General features: G+C 41.1%; 1 protein-coding gene across 1 annotated transcript; it reads right to left on the bottom strand.

Annotated features, from left to right (window-relative positions):
* Positions 1 to 5,402: 5,402 nt before the first annotated feature.
* On the bottom strand, positions 5,403 to 11,098 carry LMOD2 (leiomodin 2). The gene is made up of 3 exons (XM_033058626.1): positions 10,826 to 11,098; positions 5,819 to 7,141; positions 5,403 to 5,468 (listed from the first exon to the last, which is right to left on the bottom strand). Exons 1-3 carry the CDS (start codon positions 11,096 to 11,098, stop codon positions 5,442 to 5,444), a joined length of 1,623 nt encoding a protein of 540 aa, XP_032914517.1. The 3' UTR covers positions 5,403 to 5,441.
* Positions 11,099 to 18,911: the final 7,813 nt, after the last annotated feature.

Below are 18,911 nucleotides of genomic sequence, written 5' to 3'. Positions count from 1 at the left end.
TCAGTCCTCTGTACTTCCCAGAGCAAGAGAACTGTCATATAAAGTAAAATTACTAAAAATACAGCAAAAAATCACAGTCCTGAACAGAAACTTCATTTCATGTCTAACTTGAAACACTGCAAGTGGACAGATATTTCACATGTGAAAAGGAAAACATCTCATGCTACTTATACAAAAGGGGCCACCACAAATCACCAGGTGATTCTAAAGAGCATCTTCTCAGTGATACAGCCACATATTTTTTTCTAAGCAAGGCTTTCTTCCTGGGTGTATGGCACAATTATCACTATCCTATTTAAGAACTTAAAATCCTAAAATTCAAAATCAAGTAATTGAACTGGCAAGTCAAAGCAAAATTGTTTTATAACTTTTGAGGAATTAATCTAAAAATTAATTCTGTCATAAGTGCAGCATTGGACAAATGGATCCGTCCGAACCAAAGACTGTACATGCAGTGCTGGGCTTATCAATAAGTGAACCAAATTCTACTCCCTCTAGTAAATTATTAGTTTCCTGCTGGCATTAAGTGTGGATAGAATTAAACCAGGATCTGGTGGAAAACTTTGGTTTCCATGTGATAGTCTTTGTCTAAAGTTACATTTAGATAGATTTGAAAATAGAGCATCTTACTACAAATTGTAGGAGATTCTTACAACTTTCAGTGCTATTCCAGGTTGCAGATTCTGTGGAGTTATCACTTCTAAGAGCATTAATTAAATAATGGCAGCTTCTGGGTTACCAATTTCAGGCTTCTGCTTCTGAAAACACCAAACCATACCACTATTTTCATAAGCTTCTTGCATTGTTTTAACAGTAAGAATTTGCTCTTTTTTTTTTTTTTTTAATGGGAAGGCTGTTCCAAGCACCTTCTTGTTCTAAGGGTTTGGATACGTCTTCTGATTTCTGATCCAAATGCAGTCGTGCACAGTTTCTATTTTTTTTTTTCTACTGCTAACTATGTCCTGTAGCTCTTTCCACGTTGCAGTATTTATAGACATGAGCTGAAATCCCTTTGAGCCTTTGTTTGGCTAGATTGATCCCACCACCTGTTCTCATCTCTCTCACAGGACAGCCTCTTCAGTTCCCCAATTATCCCAGCCATTTTCTGTCCCTCTTCCAATTCAAAACAATTTTTCCTGGCTGTTAGTTACTGAAATTGTACACACCCTTCCAGATGCTGTTTCACTTGGGCCCGCACCTGTGAAAATAGTGTTTGGAGATACCTCTCCCCTTACATCCAGGCATTGCAAATACTCCCTTCATGGCTAACCCATGGTGGTCATTCCTGTCACTCTCTAAACAGCCTGCAGACAAGTCCTCTCTATTTTGGGTGTGGAGCTGCTCTGCCTTAATCATTACTGCCACTGGACTGAGGATTTCTAAGAAAGATGTACGAGTGGTGACGTGGAAGTCTGCAATACTCCCAGCTTCTGCTGTGTTTTACAGGAGTCCTAACTGTGTTGTGCTCCCATGTGGGCAAGGGAGAGGCCTTGGCTACAGCCTCTCACTCCTCTCTGCCTCACAGCCTCTCTCCCACCACGCCATGCAGCACTGTCCCACACCAGCTCTTCTGGCTCCCCACTTGTGTGCAGCACAGACTTGGCCTCCAGAAATGTCCCCATGGCCACTGCCCTGTTTGGTGGGAAGGATTCACCTCTGCAGGGCAGTCAGACCAGCACCTTTGCCCTCAGCCAAGCCCTAGCAAGGTGGGTCACTGTTCAGAATATCAACAGGCAACTCAGAAGGAGGCAGCAAAACTTCCAGAAGATGTGAAAATAAAATTTCTTGCTCTTTTATGAGCTCCTCTTCTTTCTATAATTTCAGACACTTCCCTAAGTGGTGAGGCACATGCTCAAGGGCCACATACTGATTTACAGGTAGCAGTCAGGCTCTGGTATTTCTGGTTGTTTCAAAGGTCAGCTCTTTTACAGAATCACAGAATTATTAAGGTTGGAAAAAACCTCTAAGATCATTGAGTCTAACCCTTAACCCATCATTGGCAGATTCACCTCTAAACCATGTCTCTAAGCACCACACCTACACATTTTCTGAACACTTCCAGGGACACTTCCACCACTTCCCTGGGCAGCCTATTCTATCACTTGATCGCCATTCTGATGAAGAAATTTTTCTTAATAACCATTTTTTCTTATTAACCAGTTGTTAACCCTGGTGAAATTGGAGGGCATTTCCTCTTGTTCTATCACTTCTTATCTGGGAGAAGAGACTGACCCCCACCTGGCAACAGATTTTTGTAAGGTAGTTATAGAGATCAAAAAGGTTCCCCTTTCTCCAGGCTGAACACACCCAGCTCCCTCAGACACTCCTTATGACTCACTCTCTAGACCCTTCCCCAGCTCTGTTGTCCTTCTCTGGACATGCTCCAGCCCCTCAATGTCCTTCCTGCTGTTGGGTGTACAGGATTCGAGGTGCAGCCTCACAGTGCTGAGTTGTCCCATGTTATACATGCACACACACATGATGGATTTTGATGTGTTCATTTCTCTGACTGGCCTTTCAGAGAAAATGGATGGCCACCATCCAAATGGCAGGAGCCTCATGAGTCCAAATGAGGAGCATGCCTGCATCCTGGGGCTCCCGTGTCCAACTCTGATGGGAGCATAGCACTGGATGTGCAGGAACTGACTCTAGGACACCTTTCCTGCAGGTCAAGCAAGAGGCAGTCAGGCCTCCAGCAGAGATCAGTGGTCTGCCTGTGACCAAAATGTGGACTGAGCTTACAGGCAGGACCTGGACCCAGGGGAAACGGCCCAGGTCTATCTCTTCCCAAGGCTTGGCACTTCTTGGCTCCTGCTAAACCATATTACTGTCCAGGAAAGCAGCACAGTAGCTCCCAGAGGGGTTGGAATGCTTGTCATACAGTGCTTGCTTGCCTGTTTGAATGGAGAAGAGATTGCTTCTTGGACACTTCTGTGAGGGAGCTCAGCACCAGTGGCAGCAGAGCTGACACCCCGCAGGAAGGGGATTGGCTTTCCTTTCAGTGGGGCATCAAGACCTTAACAAGGTGTGTGGGGGTTTGGGGGTGCCTTGTGGCTCTGCAAATAGGAGCCATGCCTTGAAATGCCTCCAAAGGAAACTGCTGTGAGATGTAAGTAGGCAGAAGGTAATTGCCCAGATTAGACTTTGGCTAAGGCACAGCACTTGACACTTGGTGAGGGAACATGCCACAGGAGCTTCGATAACCACACGTGGCTGCTGCTCAACACCTCGGAGCAGGGCTCACACCTGAGAGGGCTGGTGGCCACTTGGCAGCCACCACAGGCAGTAGCTCTGGACAAAGCTTCATAGGAGCTGTGCCCATCATCCTCTCCTTCTGCAAAAGGGTAATTCCAACAGCTCTTGCCAACCTGAAAAACAAATTTTACCCTCTTCCTTTTTACTAGGCTTTTTCTTCTTCCACATTTTTCTCTTCTCTCATCTACCACTTTTTAGTATTCATTTTCTTCTTTATCATTTCCTTTTTCTATTTAATTTTTCACCTCTTATACAGTTTCCTCACTTTTCACTCTACTTCTTTCTTCAAAAGTATAGTATTGTTTTTTAAAAACATTTACTTGTCTTGTCCAAATCCTCTCCATCGTGCTTTCCCTGAGTTCCCTCATTGCCTTTTATTTTCCCTTGCAGCTGCTTAGCTGCTTTGCCATTTCATTAAACATCCAGGATGTTTCTCATCCTCAAGTTTCTGCATACAAGGTCTGGGGCCACAGGTCTACTCCTGAATGTGGTCTGAATTCCAGTATTGCTTCTATCCTCAGAAGATCCCAAGCCCCAGCTTCCATTTGGTCATGGGAGATTGACCACAGGTCAATTTGTATGCTATGGGAGGCTATACAGTTATAAAGGTAGCTGAAAACCAATCATACATACCATATTTCCTGTAAAACTGGATCTAGAAATGCTCATGAGTTTTTGTGATCCTGAGCAAGAAGAAAATTATTGGGAAGTGTTTCAATTAGATATAAATTGCTTTTGTACATTTTGGTCAATAAATGCGAAAGAAAAAGGTGTCTTCACTGTTTTCTTGCCATGGCAGTAACATTTCTGACAGTTCATCAGAAGACCCCCCCCCTCTCCATTAGGCTCAATTTTCCTCCAGAAATTTGTTCCTAATTCTGGGAAAATCTGTCTTATTAATAGTTGTAGGTGCAAGTTTACCTTTATTTTTTCCGTACCACTACTTGGTAAGCCTAAGTAAGTCTCATTGATGTGGCTTTATACAAAAGAACTACTAATTCTGTTATTTATATTGCAATGAGCAAACTAATTAATACTTAGAAGTGCTTCTGAACAGATCTCTCTTCTTGCCTTTCAACATTTTGGCCACTACTCAGTTTTCTTCATGTTATCACTGCCTTCACACTAGCTAAAGCACCCAGAACCATAACTAATTTGACAGAGGGAGATGTCTAGTGCTACATGAAGAAGGGCTATTTGTGCCATTGCCTGTGATGTGATACCTCCAGTCGTTCATCTCCAAGTGAGGTTGGCTCTGCTTCCACTGTATCATATTGACAGTTCACACTCTGCTTGTTGTTCAACTGATACCATAGGAAAGCTTTTTTCCACCTGGATGGTAGGCTGCTTTTCAAGTTTCTCTGTCTGACTGGATGTCTGCACTGGGGTTAGTTCTGATTACAGTCAGCACTTGTACTGAATGGATCTCACTTGAATAACTCTGATGCATCCTTAAAATATTGACATTAACTATCAGTCTATAAGCCAAGGTGAACAACAGCTCTATTCATCTACCAGTTCTTTAGGCCAAGGTTCAGGACCTGGTGTGCAACACTGGTGACCTGACACAACCCATAGCTTAGTTTTAGTGGTATATAGACTTATAAACCACTTTTTCTAATGCAAATATGAAACTGCACTAACATATGGGCTCAGGTACTATCCTCCACATAGGCTCAGGTGCAGCTGAGAAAGACCTCAGGTTCTTTTCCAGAAGACTTCCTGAATGCTCATGAACTTGATGCAACCATCTGATGGGTTTTCACTCACAGAAATCCAGGACTATGTGTCTGCTTGAAAGCTTCAAACCACATTTATTTTAAATAAATGGAAAAAAAAAAAAGAAGAAACCACAGGCTGGTAAGCTATTACATCTCAGTGTAAAGAACTTGTCCAGTGATGTGCAATCAGATATTGACAAGAATATCTAAATAAGCAACAATTTCTCAATATAAATCTCATTAAATAAAAAAGAAAATTATTTCCATATTTACAGATTACAATGCAAATGAATCCTGAAAGCATTATTTTGTATTTAGCGGGTTCATTTCTTTGAAATAAAAGAGAAATGGCTTGAATCTATGAGTATACTTTGGAAGCAGCTTTCTAGACAGTCTGTTACCGCCAGTGAAAGGACAAGCAGCCTCCCCTCGATCACTGCTCTGCTTCTTCTGTCATGCAGGCTTTCACCGAAGGGCTTCTGGTACCTCCACCTATGAAACAGGGTGTGAAGGGCATTCATTACACTTGCTGTACAGTCTAGATGGCAAAACACCTGAAATTCCTGCCAGACATACACTGCCAAGAGCTCTGTGCTACACATCATCTCCCATAACAAGACTGAGCCTGGGAAAGCACCCCACTTTCTGTCAAAATCACAATCAGACAAAAATGACTGTGCTGAAAAAAGCCTAATCAGAGGGAAGCCTCCTCCCAAGTGCTTTATTATGTTCACTTTTCTAAGAGTTTTCTTTTTTTTTAACTAAATGTGTGTACTAAAATTAACAGAGCTTGTGCTATATTTGGACCACAATCAGTTACTGCACTAGGATCTCTTACTTACCCGCCTTAATTGCTTTATGCTGCTTGCCCGAATTGCTTCCATGAGGTTGTCATGGAGAGACCTTTGTGGGGTGGATGGCCGGGTGGAGGGCCGTGAACCTTCCTCTGATTTTCTGTCTGAGACTGACTTTAAGGAATCTTTAATTTCTTTCAATATGCTGTTCTCATGTTTTCTGCTTTTTTTGCCTTTTTTCTTTTTCTGTCCATTATGTAAGGCTTTTCTTGAGCTTTCTTGCTGTTTGATCACTTCAGCTATATTCCTGGTAGGTGCCTTCTTCTCTGGAATAACCAGAGGAGGGGGAGGAGGAGGGGGAGGCGGCGGCGAGGGGGGAAGGGGAGGTGGGGGTGCAGGTGCTGAAGGCTGGCATTTCACTGGCAGTGCTTTCTTAGGCAGCTTTGGGGAAGACCATGGCGAGCTTTTAGGAGACACGTAAGGCGAGGACCGAGGCGTCCCCTTCTGCAAAACTTTGGTCTTTGGATTGATAGCTCCGTCACAACCTGACTCTTGCTGCCGCTGCTCCTGCATGCGCTTTTGTCTCTGTTTATCCATATTTCTTGTCAGGATACTTGTCATGCTCATTCTTGGGCCAGCAAGGTCAAAGTGGTACCCCAGCTTTACCAGAGTGGTGTTCTCTTTCAACAGTTTGACTATGTCCATTTCCACCTGGCTGCCCATGATGTGCCTTTGATTGTGGAACCGCAGTTCTGTTAGAACCTTGTTATGCTGCAAAGCTCTCATGATGGCCAGCACGCCCTTGCCCGTGATAAAATTTGACTCAATGTTCAGACTAGTTATATGTTGATTAACCTTTAACATACCTGCAATAGCTATTGCCACATTGTCATCAGCATGGGTGTTAGCCAAGCTGAACGACTTAACCACTGTGTTGTCCCTCAGGGCTTGAGAAAATTGTATAAGCATCTGTGATGTGATGTTTTCAATGTTGTTCAGATTGACCTCTGTGGTGTCAGGGTCGTTGCTCCTAACTTTTTCCAAAGCATCTTCAATAACTGTTGGATTTCCACAAGGGTGGATGGCACTGCTTTTTAAGCTCCGATTATCATTGTCTTTTCCATCATGGCCATTGAGGAAGTTTTCATTGTCCTTTGCACCATTACACTTTTTGTGTCTGATGTGGTCAGAATGCCTGCCAGCAGCAGCATTTTGCTCTTCCTCACTCTCATCATCACTCTTATCTTCATCTTCCTCCTCATCTTCTTCATCATCCTCTTCAGTATATGCCTCCTCAGACACTTCACTGTTGCTTTCTGTGAAACATTCTTCTTGAAGTTCTTCTGAATTGTCTTCTTCTTGCTCAGAATCCTGAACAGGAATGTAGGTGTGGATGTTAAACATGATTGAAGCAATGTGACTACTGCCTTTTAGCACAGGAACAATAATACTGACACTATATGAGTTAACATTGAAAGCTAAAAGCAAACAGATACAGTTAGGAGAACAGAAAATGTTTCATCTAACAAGTACTTTACCAATGTCAGTGATTTCTGCCAGGAGAAAACTTGATACAAGGTATTATGACACAGACACACTTCAGGATTTCTATGTGTTGGCATGTCTACAAGGGGATATAATTTGGATCCTTGACAGCAGAAACATAAGACAACAAACTCAGAATGAACACGAGCCACAAGCTTCTTCATTTCATGAGGTTTAGACATCTCAGGCTCGCTTGCATATGTTAGTATGTTTAAAAAATTAAAGGTTGCAATGAATTTAAAATACAAACAGCATCTGCATGTGTAGACTTGTATATCAACATGCAAAACAATACAGAATTACAGAAGTCATGTAAAAAATACTTTGAATGTACTACATGGGCTGTACATATGAAAAAACTATTTGTGAAGAAAGGATTGAGATGCATTCCCACAGGTAACATGCAACCACATGTCAATAACCCCTGAATTTCTTCATCTTTGTTAAGAGCTAAGCTGGTGCTTACCACCAGCTGTCGCAGGTCAGCTGCTATACTGTAAATTGCTATAACTCATTGTCTACAGAGAAAATGCATTGTTTTTCTGAAACACAAGGTTATTTTAGTGTGTTTGGTGGGTACCAGGAAGGCAAAATTGGAACCATACCCCAAAGCTCTGCTTGTTGCCTTCAGCAGTTATTGTGACAAAAGAGACCTCTCTGCAGAGGAGCAGGAAAAGATCTTCGCCCCAGGAAAGGCTCCCTCTCCACATGGAGGAGTGTGATGGGGATCTATGGGGCATGACAGAATCCAGAATCTACAACCAACTTAAACCTCTTGCTCAAACAGATCTTCCATGTCATGTTTTGTCTACTGGAAAAACTATAGATATGCACTTTCCATTACAATGTAAATGTCAATAAAATTTTGGTTTAATTATAATTGCTCCATATGCACTACTTTAACAGTCTTTTAACCTCTGCAAAATACTGGAGTGTATTTTCCAAAGTGAGTACACTCTACAGAGACACTGTGATTCTGTTTCTGGAAAACAAAAGTGTTACTAACAGGACAGCCTATTTTTAGACAACTGGTGCAGTTTTAGGTTTGCTTACTTATCTGGCTCTGAAAATAGAGAACTGTTAAAATGCATGGTACTGTTTCACAATTTTCAGTATAATTCTGTGCTGGGACATATGCAAGAAAGATGCTGATTGTAATGTTTGCAGAACTGTGATTCTTAATGAAACAGGACATTAAGCTGTTTCTGGCTGATGTTCCTGAGCATTCAGTACCTTTGGGTCTTGCAGGGTCTGATTGCACTGGCCTGCACACAGAGATGTTATAGGACTCTGCCCTGTGGCTTCTCCTGTAGAACATGTGCAGCAAGGCCCTTATGCTGAGAGATATTGTGCTACCTAGAGGGATTAAGCTTTATATCTGTATTTTCTATATATGTGTAGGGCTTTAAGACTGGAAAACACCAGGTACCAGAACCCTGTCTTCATAGCTTTGGTTTTATATCTCAAGGAATATACACTACAGATGAGCAGAGGGAGGTGTCCTTAAATGCACTATTGATATGTTTTGTGATGCTAGATTAATAAAAACATGCTTAACTTTTTTTTGAGTGGCAATTCTGAGGTCAAAGAATTTAGTTGCCTGCCCCGTACATTGTCTGGTGTTATAATAATGTGCATGATGATTTTGAAATTGAATACAGAGATGTGTTCTTACTATGGCAGTACAGTGGTATAGGACTGCTGCAGGTAGCCTGTAGGGTTTCACCTTAATTTGTGGGAGTAATTTGATGAAAATTTAGGACTGAGAGGCAATGCAGGGTAAATATCTCTGGAGGACAAGTTATTCACCCTAAAAGGCTATCTGCAAGTTGTTTGCCTTTTGGACCAGCTGATCTGTCACCACTTACTATAGAAGGAGCATGAAAAACCATCCTAGATAAAGGTGCATAATTTCCAACAGTTGAAAGCAAGAAGAAAATTGTTTTCAAGCAGCTTTCTCATAGCCTTCAGTGGAGAGAGTTGTTATGACCCCTACATCAGCATATCAAACTTTTCTTATTTTAAGATTCATTTAGGAAATTTTTTCTCAGATCAAAATGTATAGAGTCTTTTGTCAGGACTTGGAGGTTTAGCCAGTACTCATCATTAATGCATGGAAAAAGGAAAAAAAAGAAAGATCCTGCCATTGTATAAGATACCTAACTAGACCTGTTCAGCAAGTTTTTTTAAACTGTCCAGGTTTCAAGTTCCAGGCTAAGCTGGAAACAAAGATTAATCTTGCCATTTACTCTCTAGGACTGACAAACAGGGAGTGAAGTCGATGTCTGCAAGCTGATACTAATGGTCTGATGACAGCTACTGGTCTGTGCTCTTGCCTGCAAAAATACCACCATTCACAAACAAGAGAAAATACTTACTTACATGTAAAAACATCCTGGATATTGCAGGGTAATTTAATCCCTCTGACTTTCTTCTAGGAGAATATTTTTTCTACTGTATAAACTGCAATTATTTCCTTGCAAATGAAATAAGCTCCTGAATCAAGGCTGTTAGAGGTTCTGAGTTCAGTTTTGCTGTCTTTGTCTTTGTTGTATTACTTTCTGCTTACACATGGGAAAAGTGTCCCTATAAACACAATCAGAGCTTGGTATGAAATACTGCTTAAAAATTCCCAAGTCCCCACTTTTCTTTGAATCGCATGGAGCCATCATGAAAATAGAAGTTGGTTTTTGGTTGGGCTCAGTATCACATATACTTTTAGCAAGGATCAGGAGTGCCAACGTGGACATCAGCTGAGACTGAGTGCTCACTGCTTGCCAAGACTGAGCCCTTCACTCCTGCCCAGCTGTACTGGTCATTTGCAGTTCAGGAAATGGCTTTTATTGCTAACATTTTTATTTTGGGGGATGAGTTGCCTAACAAACACTGTAGGTTGGGAGTTTTTTGGGAAAGCAGTTAAATGGTTTGATTGATGATGCTATCCCAGGCCACTTTTTAAATAATGTACAGCTGCCCTCTGACAACAGTTGCCAGAAGACTCCTGAACCATGCCAAGGATCCTCAGCAGGAACAAAGCAACACAAGCTGCTTTCTTCCAGCAAGCACAAAGCCTGGTATCCTCTGACATAACATGTATTCAAAATTATCTTTCTTACATGCTTCTCAGCAGTCAACAGTGGCTGTTTTTTAAGGAAATGAAAAGGCATTTTGTGTAGCTTTCTCAAAAAAATCAAATGCTATCCAAAAGCCCACATCTCTACCTATTAATAATTTCTAACATGCCCTTTAATTTTTTTCCTATTCTAATCACTAATGATAGTTTTTAAGGCACTTTCTTCTGTTCTGAACTGAGCACTTAAGGTACCTCCAGAGAGAGCAAAACCGCTCTGAGCTAATACTCAGCGCTGTAGCAGGCACAGAGGCATGGCTAACAATGTTCTTAAAAATGCTACAAGAGACTGAAAAGAAATTAAGTCAGTCAGTGAGATCATGCCAATGAAGAATATAACCAATTATCTCTAGGACACAGCAAATGCCTCAGCATCTTACCTTCTCGCACGCACCCAACCTCTCTTCTTCGAGGAGTTTCTTGGTCTCCCTCTCCCAATAGGCCATCAGAGCTTCTCTGCTGAAAGTCCCTGTTGGTGTTTTCTCTGTCAGGCTCTTCTGCCGTTGTCCCACTGGAAGGTTACGGTCGGGCTCTATGTCCTCTAGCTCCCGCTCCAGCTCCTTCAGCTCCTCTTCAGTGAGAGAAGCCAGGAGCTCATCTTCATCAATGTCTTCATATTTACTGAGCTCTCTTCTATACCCAAAGGTAGACATGGTCCTGCTTGGTCAGGCTGGTACAAAGCTGAAGTAACTGGGCATTCAAGAAGGCTGAAGCAAGCAAGCTGTGTCTCGGTGTGGTCAGCAACTGTTTCCCTGCATAGCCAGAGGCACCCTTTTAAGAGTAATCATCGGGGGCTTACGACAATGCATGAAGGGATGAAAGCATGCTCCATTTTAAGCAGCAGACGTCAGCTAGACATCTGAACAGCAAGAATGTCCCAACACTAATGTTTGCAAGTCCCTTAAAGAGGGGGATTATTGACACACTGGCCATGGCCATATTTAGAGCAGGCAGCTAGTGGGAGAATACCAGCCTCGCAGACGGGGGGGCGGCACCAAATAAAACCCCGGGCGCACTTACACTGGCATCGTGTCCAAATTGCAGCAGGGAAAGAACAATGAAAATCCATTTAATCCAGAGCTGTCACAGGGGCTGGAAATAAAACACCCTTGCCGTTGTTCAGTGGACTTCCTCTCACTTTCACGGTTTTCTAGTGGAATGCTGTTATCCCACCAAGGTGTTTGCAGGCATTTGGGATCGGTGGAAAGGCAGCCAAGTGGAGGAAGTCGGCATGCCAGCAGCTGTGGGGAGAACTGCTCCCTCAGTGTCACATGTTGCTTGTCACAAATCACACCACTGAATTTTTTATTAATTCTCTTATTTTTTTCTAGGACTATCAGAGTGAGAATCAGCTGGACGTGTCCATTTGGAGCACCTGTGAGATTTTTTTTCACATGCAGAATTGTGCTCTGCTGCGGGGAAAGGACAAATTCACCCAGAGATTTAAGGGTAACAAGCCCTGGGTGGGCAGAGGGGGACTGTGCCTTCATCACTTCTGACAGGCCAAGCAACTGAAGGCCTCTAGTGGCTATTCTTTTAATGGCTGCTGCTTGCTGTCACTGACGGATGTGCACCTGGAGAGTGCCCTTCAATTCTTTATTCTAAATGTATACCTACATTATAGTTTCTGCTAATAGATGATACATTATTCTGACATTATTTTTATTTACAAGCATCTTTCAGTAAGAAGAATTACAAAAAGAAAGATTAAACTTTGTACTGTTTATTGTTTGTTTTTCTGATGTAGTTGTTTTTTTGTTTTTCTTCTTTTTCCTGTTTAGCAGTGAATGATGGTGAACTAGCAATATTTTCTGAAACATGCAGGCCAGCAATACCTGCCAACCTGTGTTGTGAGAGAGGGGGAGGGAGAGGAACAGAGGAGGTTTTGGTATATGGAAGTAGGAACACATCTGTAACAAGATATATCAACCTTCTTATATGATAACACACAGTGTGTTTTAGATAGTCAAGCCAATATTTAATGGAAATGTAAATGACCATAATTTGAAGTATTGTTCTTGTCCAACATAATCTTTTTTTGATCAGTATGGATTGGTCACCCGAACTGACATATGTTGTTTAGCCAGATTGCTCATTTAGTTTCATTATTATGCATTCAGCTTTACTGACAGTGGAGAGAGGAGACTGAGCATGATTTTCAAAAAGATTTGATAAAGAAATTATATTTTTCCTTTGATCATTTATCTATATAGACTTTATGCAGTTATTTTGATCAAGAAATGGTATGAAAGCTTATAACTTTAGTCTTTCCTAACCTACAAAATATATTAATAAAGCAGACATAAGAATATTGTACACCTGAATATAAAATAAATATTTGCAAGTAATTTACATTGACAGAATCTTTGGACGAAATAAAAAGGAGGCAGATGCTTGGCTTATGGAGCTATGAGTGTTACCTTCACCCTTATACCTTCATGGTACAAGGTCCCATGATGGGTCAAGTGCACATAGATGAGTCAGTGGGTCCATAGGAGTTCTGTTCCCTCTTTCAGCTGCACCTGCAGGATGAAGCCTGGGTCAAATTCTGAAAAATGTGAAAGAGTAGGAAAATATAAAAAGTATCTTTTTTCTTTTAACTTGGCATCATAAATGTTTTTTGGCAGAGCTGACATAGGTATTAATTATCTGTATATAGCTGCACTCCAATATATCTAGGACAAGGGTTCACATCATTGGAGTTATCCAGAGAAGCAGCAAAATAAAGTTATCTTTCTTGAATGCATTTTTGTTGACAACATTTTGTTGCAAACATTTTTTGATGGAGTTAGGAAATGTAAACTGGACAGCTTTTCTTTTGGAAAATACTGATTGAAACTGAAATGCTCTTAGAAATATGTTATATTTTATTAGTACCATGTTGATATGTACAACACCGATATGTACAATATTAAAAGCAAAAATATGCTGTTAAAGATTAAATCTATTCAAATATACTGTTTTCCAGAAAACTCTCAGCTTTCTGCTTTTCCTTTTTTGTCAGGTACAAAAAAAATTTTAAGTCATTCCATTTTCCTGTGTTGAGAGTCCATTATACAAAAGTACAAACATGCAGATACCTGAATTATCTATTCAAAGTTTTCTGTGCATAAACCAAATTTTCCAAACTCAAAGAAACTTCAAAAAGCAGTATGTATTATTCAAGTCTAAAATAATATTCCAAAGGATGATTAAATAACATTAATATTACCTTCAATGCTACTCCTTGCTGAGACATGATATAACACTGGGCCAGATGTTTTTCTACACAAAATGCCAACAGTGTCCCTTCTAGCCATGAGATAAGATAATTTAAAGATATTAATAAAGATGGAAAAGGTATTTTCTTGTACATTTCTTCCCTAATGCAGGGGGAAAATTGGCAGTCAGGTGAGGTTATGAGAGGCTTGTGTCCCTTCTTGATCCTATATGACACTCATGGTATTTTAGGACTTATTCTTTACATGGGAATGGCCAAAGGTGAAGAGCCACAAACACTTTCTAGGACAATTTTAATAAAAATAATAAGGCTGCAGCACATGGCAAATTACACATAGAGGAAAAAAAAAGATGTTAAAACTGTAAAGAAAAGTAATCACAGATCAGAAAATGTGGGAATAGTATTTGTTGTTGCCTGCTGCTGAGCACTAAAACATAGTCCTTAATTCCATAGTTCTGTAATCATATACTTTGATCCTAGACACATGAGTACTCAGAACCTTTACTCTTCTTCATTGCATGGGAAAGAACACACACATTTAACAGCCTTTCAGCATTTTATTTTGCCCCTGTTCTTCAGCACTGTAAAGCTATCATTTATTTTAATTCTCCAGTGGCCTTTCAGAGAACATGACAGTGGTACCACTATTTTAAGGAAGAAGAAGAGAGGTACAGAAACCTTAAGACTGAAAGCACCCTCTAATTTGGAATTTTGGATTCCTTTTTTGGCAATATTTGGCATTATAGGAGGACTTCAGCTGATCAGGGTTCAGTTCCTGTGGGCATCAGCCATGGCTGAAGCTTCCCACCCTTACAACATTTCAGATTACAGGTTCCAACTTCCAAGAGGAACTCAAAGTGAAGACAGGAGTGATTGTATTTTCCTGTTATTAGCATTCTTACCTGAAGCATTTTGTTCCTGTTCCAGAATCTCCTTTCTCAGGCACTATATGTGTTCTTGTTTCTGAAAAAAAAACAAGCAAAAAACCCAGCAGTCTCAGCAAACTGTCCTATCTCCCTTGTCTATATTCTCAATCACACCATTATAAACAGTTTAGGAAGAGTCCATTGTGTGCTAGTGAAGTGGCACAGTGAGCTTTCTTCCATCACAGGAGACTGTGAGTAGAGCATGAACCAGGTCTAGTACAGGAGGGCAGATTTATAGTGGCTACACTGACTGCTGTTTAGGATGAATCCTCCAATTGGACATGAGGAAAAATTTCTTCATGGAAGAGGATGTCAAGTATTGGACAGGTTATCCAGGGAAGTAGTTGAGTCACCATCCCTGCATGTATTGAAAAGATGTGTAGATGTGGCACTCAGGAACATGGTTAAGTTGTGGTCTTAGCAGCGTTAGGTTAACATTTGAACTTGGTGACCTAAAAGATCTTTGTGGTGATTTGATGAAGTGCTTTGCTAACTCCTAACAGAAAACCCAAACTCACCTCCCTAATACCCTGCTGAAATCCTGTATGCAGGGAATTTACATTCCACTAATAGGCCATGAAAACTCATCTCTCATTCAACAGAATTATTAAAAGGTTTGTTCACTTCAGAATCTGAGCTGAGAGAAAATGAGAACTGGAAGCATCCACTTTATGGTAGGAGGATTCACTCCGTCATTGTTGATCTTGGCACCCAGGGTTCCTGGCTTTTAGCAGATAGATTTCAGACAAGACTTTCAATCTTTCTTAACCTGGTGGAAAAATTATTTATTTTCTTGGTTTTACAAAAGGAAACCCTTCAAAGTCTCCTTTTTGCCTTTCCAAACAATTAACTATTTAAATCAGCAGCCTAGGGAACTCTGTTCTGCTTCTCACCTTTCTACACTCGGGGCACATGGGCTCAATTGCTTAAAGGCCACCAGCTACATGTGGCAGGTGGTGCTCACCCCTCAGCAGGACAAAGCCCACAGTTAAATGTGTATTTCCACTCAGATCAGAGCAGGGAAAGCCACAGGCAGGCAGAGAAAGGGCTGTACAACCTTGTCCTCAGGCGCAGGACAGTGGCTATTTCAGTCCCGGCTCCCGAGGACAGCCTGTCAGACAGATGCGCTGGCTCATACCGAGCTCAGTCCCACGCTGTAGGAACAGCTCCAATTGCCATAGAGCACATTAAAAACAATGCACCACAGCACGCTGGGCTTTCCCCATGTCTCCTGCTGCCTGTTGCAGTGCTGCTTGTTCCTGCCTCCCACCACCACTTTTACAGCCCTCATTCCTCAACCAACTCCTTCACTCGTGCTGTCCACTCCAGCAAACCCTGGGGTACCCACCCAAGTTCTCTCTTCATGCCTTATTGATGCTGTGCTGCCTTCACCTGTGGTCTTGCACGCTCCCCACTCCTGCTTTCCCTGCAAGCCTGTTTGCTGACTTCTCTTTCCTACTTCTTCTTGCATGTCTCCTCTGTCCTGTCCTCATGCTCCTCACTGCCTGCTCTCCCCCTCCCACTATAGCAAAAAAAAAAAAAAAAAAAAAAAAATATATATGTATGTATTTATCTCTCTATATATCAGTTTTTGTATGCTGCATGCACAAGCCCAAGTTGAATGCAGAATTCAAACCATCCTGGAGAGACACAGGGTCAAGCAGCCTGGCAAGTACACAAGACCACGAGGCAGACTGATGGGACAAGCTGCAGCTCTTTCCCTTGGGAGACTCACATAACTTGTGAAAATCGTGTGCACGGTACTGTGCCTGAAAAGGATGTGTCATCACCTACATTTAACAGTGGTATCAGCAGAGCAAATGGGATGAAGCATGCACTGAAGGCATTTGAAGAAAAATTTTTCAGCTGCTTTTCTCAATGCCAGATGATTCTGTTGTTCACTCCATCACTCTGGGTGATGCTGTAAACAGGGAGCCACACAGAAGAAAAAGATGTTTTCTGTCATTCATGTTGAGGGAATACAAAGTAGGGTAAATGCAAGAATAATCATGATTCAAAACCAGTCTTTGCTTGGGAATCAAAGACAGATTTTTCCTACAGATTCCCTGCAACACACCATAGACCCTAGGAGGGCAGATTCCAGGCCCAGGCTGTAGTTTGTTGTAGCAGCTTGGACCATCACAAACAGTAATCAGCTTTCACCCATAAACATGTGCATGTGGGCTGCCTCATTGCTCAGATCAGTTTTGAAAACAGCTTTCTCAACAGTTGCTGGGGGTACAACTATACACCATATACCAACAAGCCACAGGGCAACCACTAATCTAACGTATTTCAGTGGTGGGGGTGTTTGCATTGCCTTACTTATCAAGACAGAAGAGTAAGAGGGAGTGAAAAAGTGAATGGGCTCTGATACTGCTGATGGGAAGACAGTACACATGCATCCTGGAAGGGGAGTCAAGAGGTCAACCTGACTGCAGGGAAGGACTGAGGGGAAAAATACGGAAGAGTGCAAATAAAAACATTTATGAACTAACAAATTTCTCAACTTTTAATTAAGAGAAAGAAAACTCACTGCTCACAATGCACAGGCACTTTTATGCATGTATCCTAGAGGTCTATTTTATTATACAGAGAGGATGCTGCTGCATGCCAAAGGTGCAGCAGACTCAGGGTTTATTGCTCCTTTTGCATACCTGAATCACACTAAAAAAATCTTATTGAATAAATGTCACTCTCATTCTCAGTTTTCCTACACAGCCAATACTTTTTAATCATCTCTTGTCAGTACAATGTCATGTTCTGTAATAACAGTGTGAGATGAACCTGCTTATCTTTGACAGCAGAAACTATTCCTGCCAGGGTTTTGCCCAAAGCAAGTGCTTCTTCACATCTCTGCAGACTGACCATTTCCTCATTTCTGCACACCAAAAAGATAAACTGCTTTGTACATAAGGATGGTCTTAATGCTCTCGCTTTTCATATAGCTGCTCTTATTCCTCAGGAAGAATCTCAGTCTGCTTTACAAACATTGCTAACAGATTTACAAACTATATATAGAAATCGTTTCACTTGCTACTGATGTACAGACATAGGGTGACTACAGCAGCTGTTTGGAATTACATCGCAATATTGCTCAACAGGTTTGGAAAGGAAGTAGAGGCCACTGTATTGAAAAGAAAGTAACAGAAAAACTGCTGCATGCACAAAAAATGTGGGGTTTGGAAGGGTAATTTCACTGGGATGCAGTTAGCCTATTACCTTTTAAAAAAAAGCATAATAAAATAGGTAAAATCTATCAATCTAAGAACTATATTATTTGTGGTGATATTTGCAAATACATTCTAATATGTGTGTCCATATTAAGCAGTTATTAAATTATAAGTGAATATGAAAACTGCATTAATTTCATCCTTTGTTAATACTTGAGTCCCAGACAATTCTCCCATGCAACTTAGCCAAACCTACGGTTGGTCATTCAGTTAAAAAAATTATTTTATTTCTTTATATACGGACAGTAAAACAGGTACTTACTATATTTAGCATTTGCTTTGTCACTTTTTTTTTTTTAAAGAGTGTGTGTTTATGAAGATTTTTAAAAAAGAGATACCAGCAATAAAAACAAGTTATATGCTTCATAGGGAATTAAATACAAGCAGCAGTACTAACCAGGTAAATTCTTTAACTAGATCAGGGATTTGTTTTGGTTTTATTTTTTGTTAGTCCATATTGTTAATGATAAAAGGAGTTCTAGGAATATCTACCATGCACATCATATGGGGACAAATGGCAATGGGTTTTCCCAATTAGATGTAGAGATTTCCACTGAAAATTGGAATTTTGAAAATTAAATGTAAACACATTTCACATGTCACTAGAGCTACACTGTTATATCATTCTTATGACCACTAACCATTCACTAATACATCTTTGTAGCTCTTCAGGAGAACCCCAGCTCCCTAAGCCACTCCTCATAAGACTTATGTTCCAGCTCCTGGAAGTGATAGAAAAACAAAGAGGTAAGACCTGTTCTACAGAGATAAGTCATCACAAATGTATAACCATGAAAGCCATAGCCAAAACACAGATATTTTAGCATGGGTTTTTCTCTGCCCCAAGTAAGGGTCACAAAAAAATCCCTTTACCTTACCCCAGTGTAGACGCAAAAGAACCTGTGACTTTGTGACTCTGTTTTTCCATGTGTGACTCCTGTACTGATGACAATAGTCCGAGAAAGGGCAGCTCAGGCACTCTGGAGCCCATGCCAGAACACAGACTGCTGCAGTAAAACTGCTGCTCACCTCCCACCTCAGCCTCACCCCCACCTTGATACCCAGAACAAGCTCTGCTGTGCCAGGC

This window comes from Catharus ustulatus, chromosome 4, assembly GCF_009819885.2.
Source record: "Catharus ustulatus isolate bCatUst1 chromosome 4, bCatUst1.pri.v2, whole genome shotgun sequence".
Classification (NCBI taxonomy): Eukaryota; Metazoa; Chordata; class Aves; order Passeriformes; family Turdidae; genus Catharus; species Catharus ustulatus.
This window is presented reverse-complemented; position numbering and strand designations above follow the sequence as displayed.

Excerpts from the sequence above, each read along its gene's own strand:
- LMOD2 (XM_033058626.1), bottom strand. The coding sequence starts at position 11,098 with ATGTCTACCTTTGGGTATAGAAGAGAGCTCAGTAAATATGAAGACATT. Across the intron at positions 7,142-10,825 it reads GGTTGGGTGCGTGCGAGAAG|GATTCTGAGCAAGAAGAAGA; the intron begins GTAAGATGCTGA and ends ATTCCTGTTCAG. Across the intron at positions 5,469-5,818 it reads GCATAAAGCAATTAAGGCGG|GTGGAGGTACCAGAAGCCCT; the intron begins GTAAGTAAGAGA and ends CCTGTTTCATAG.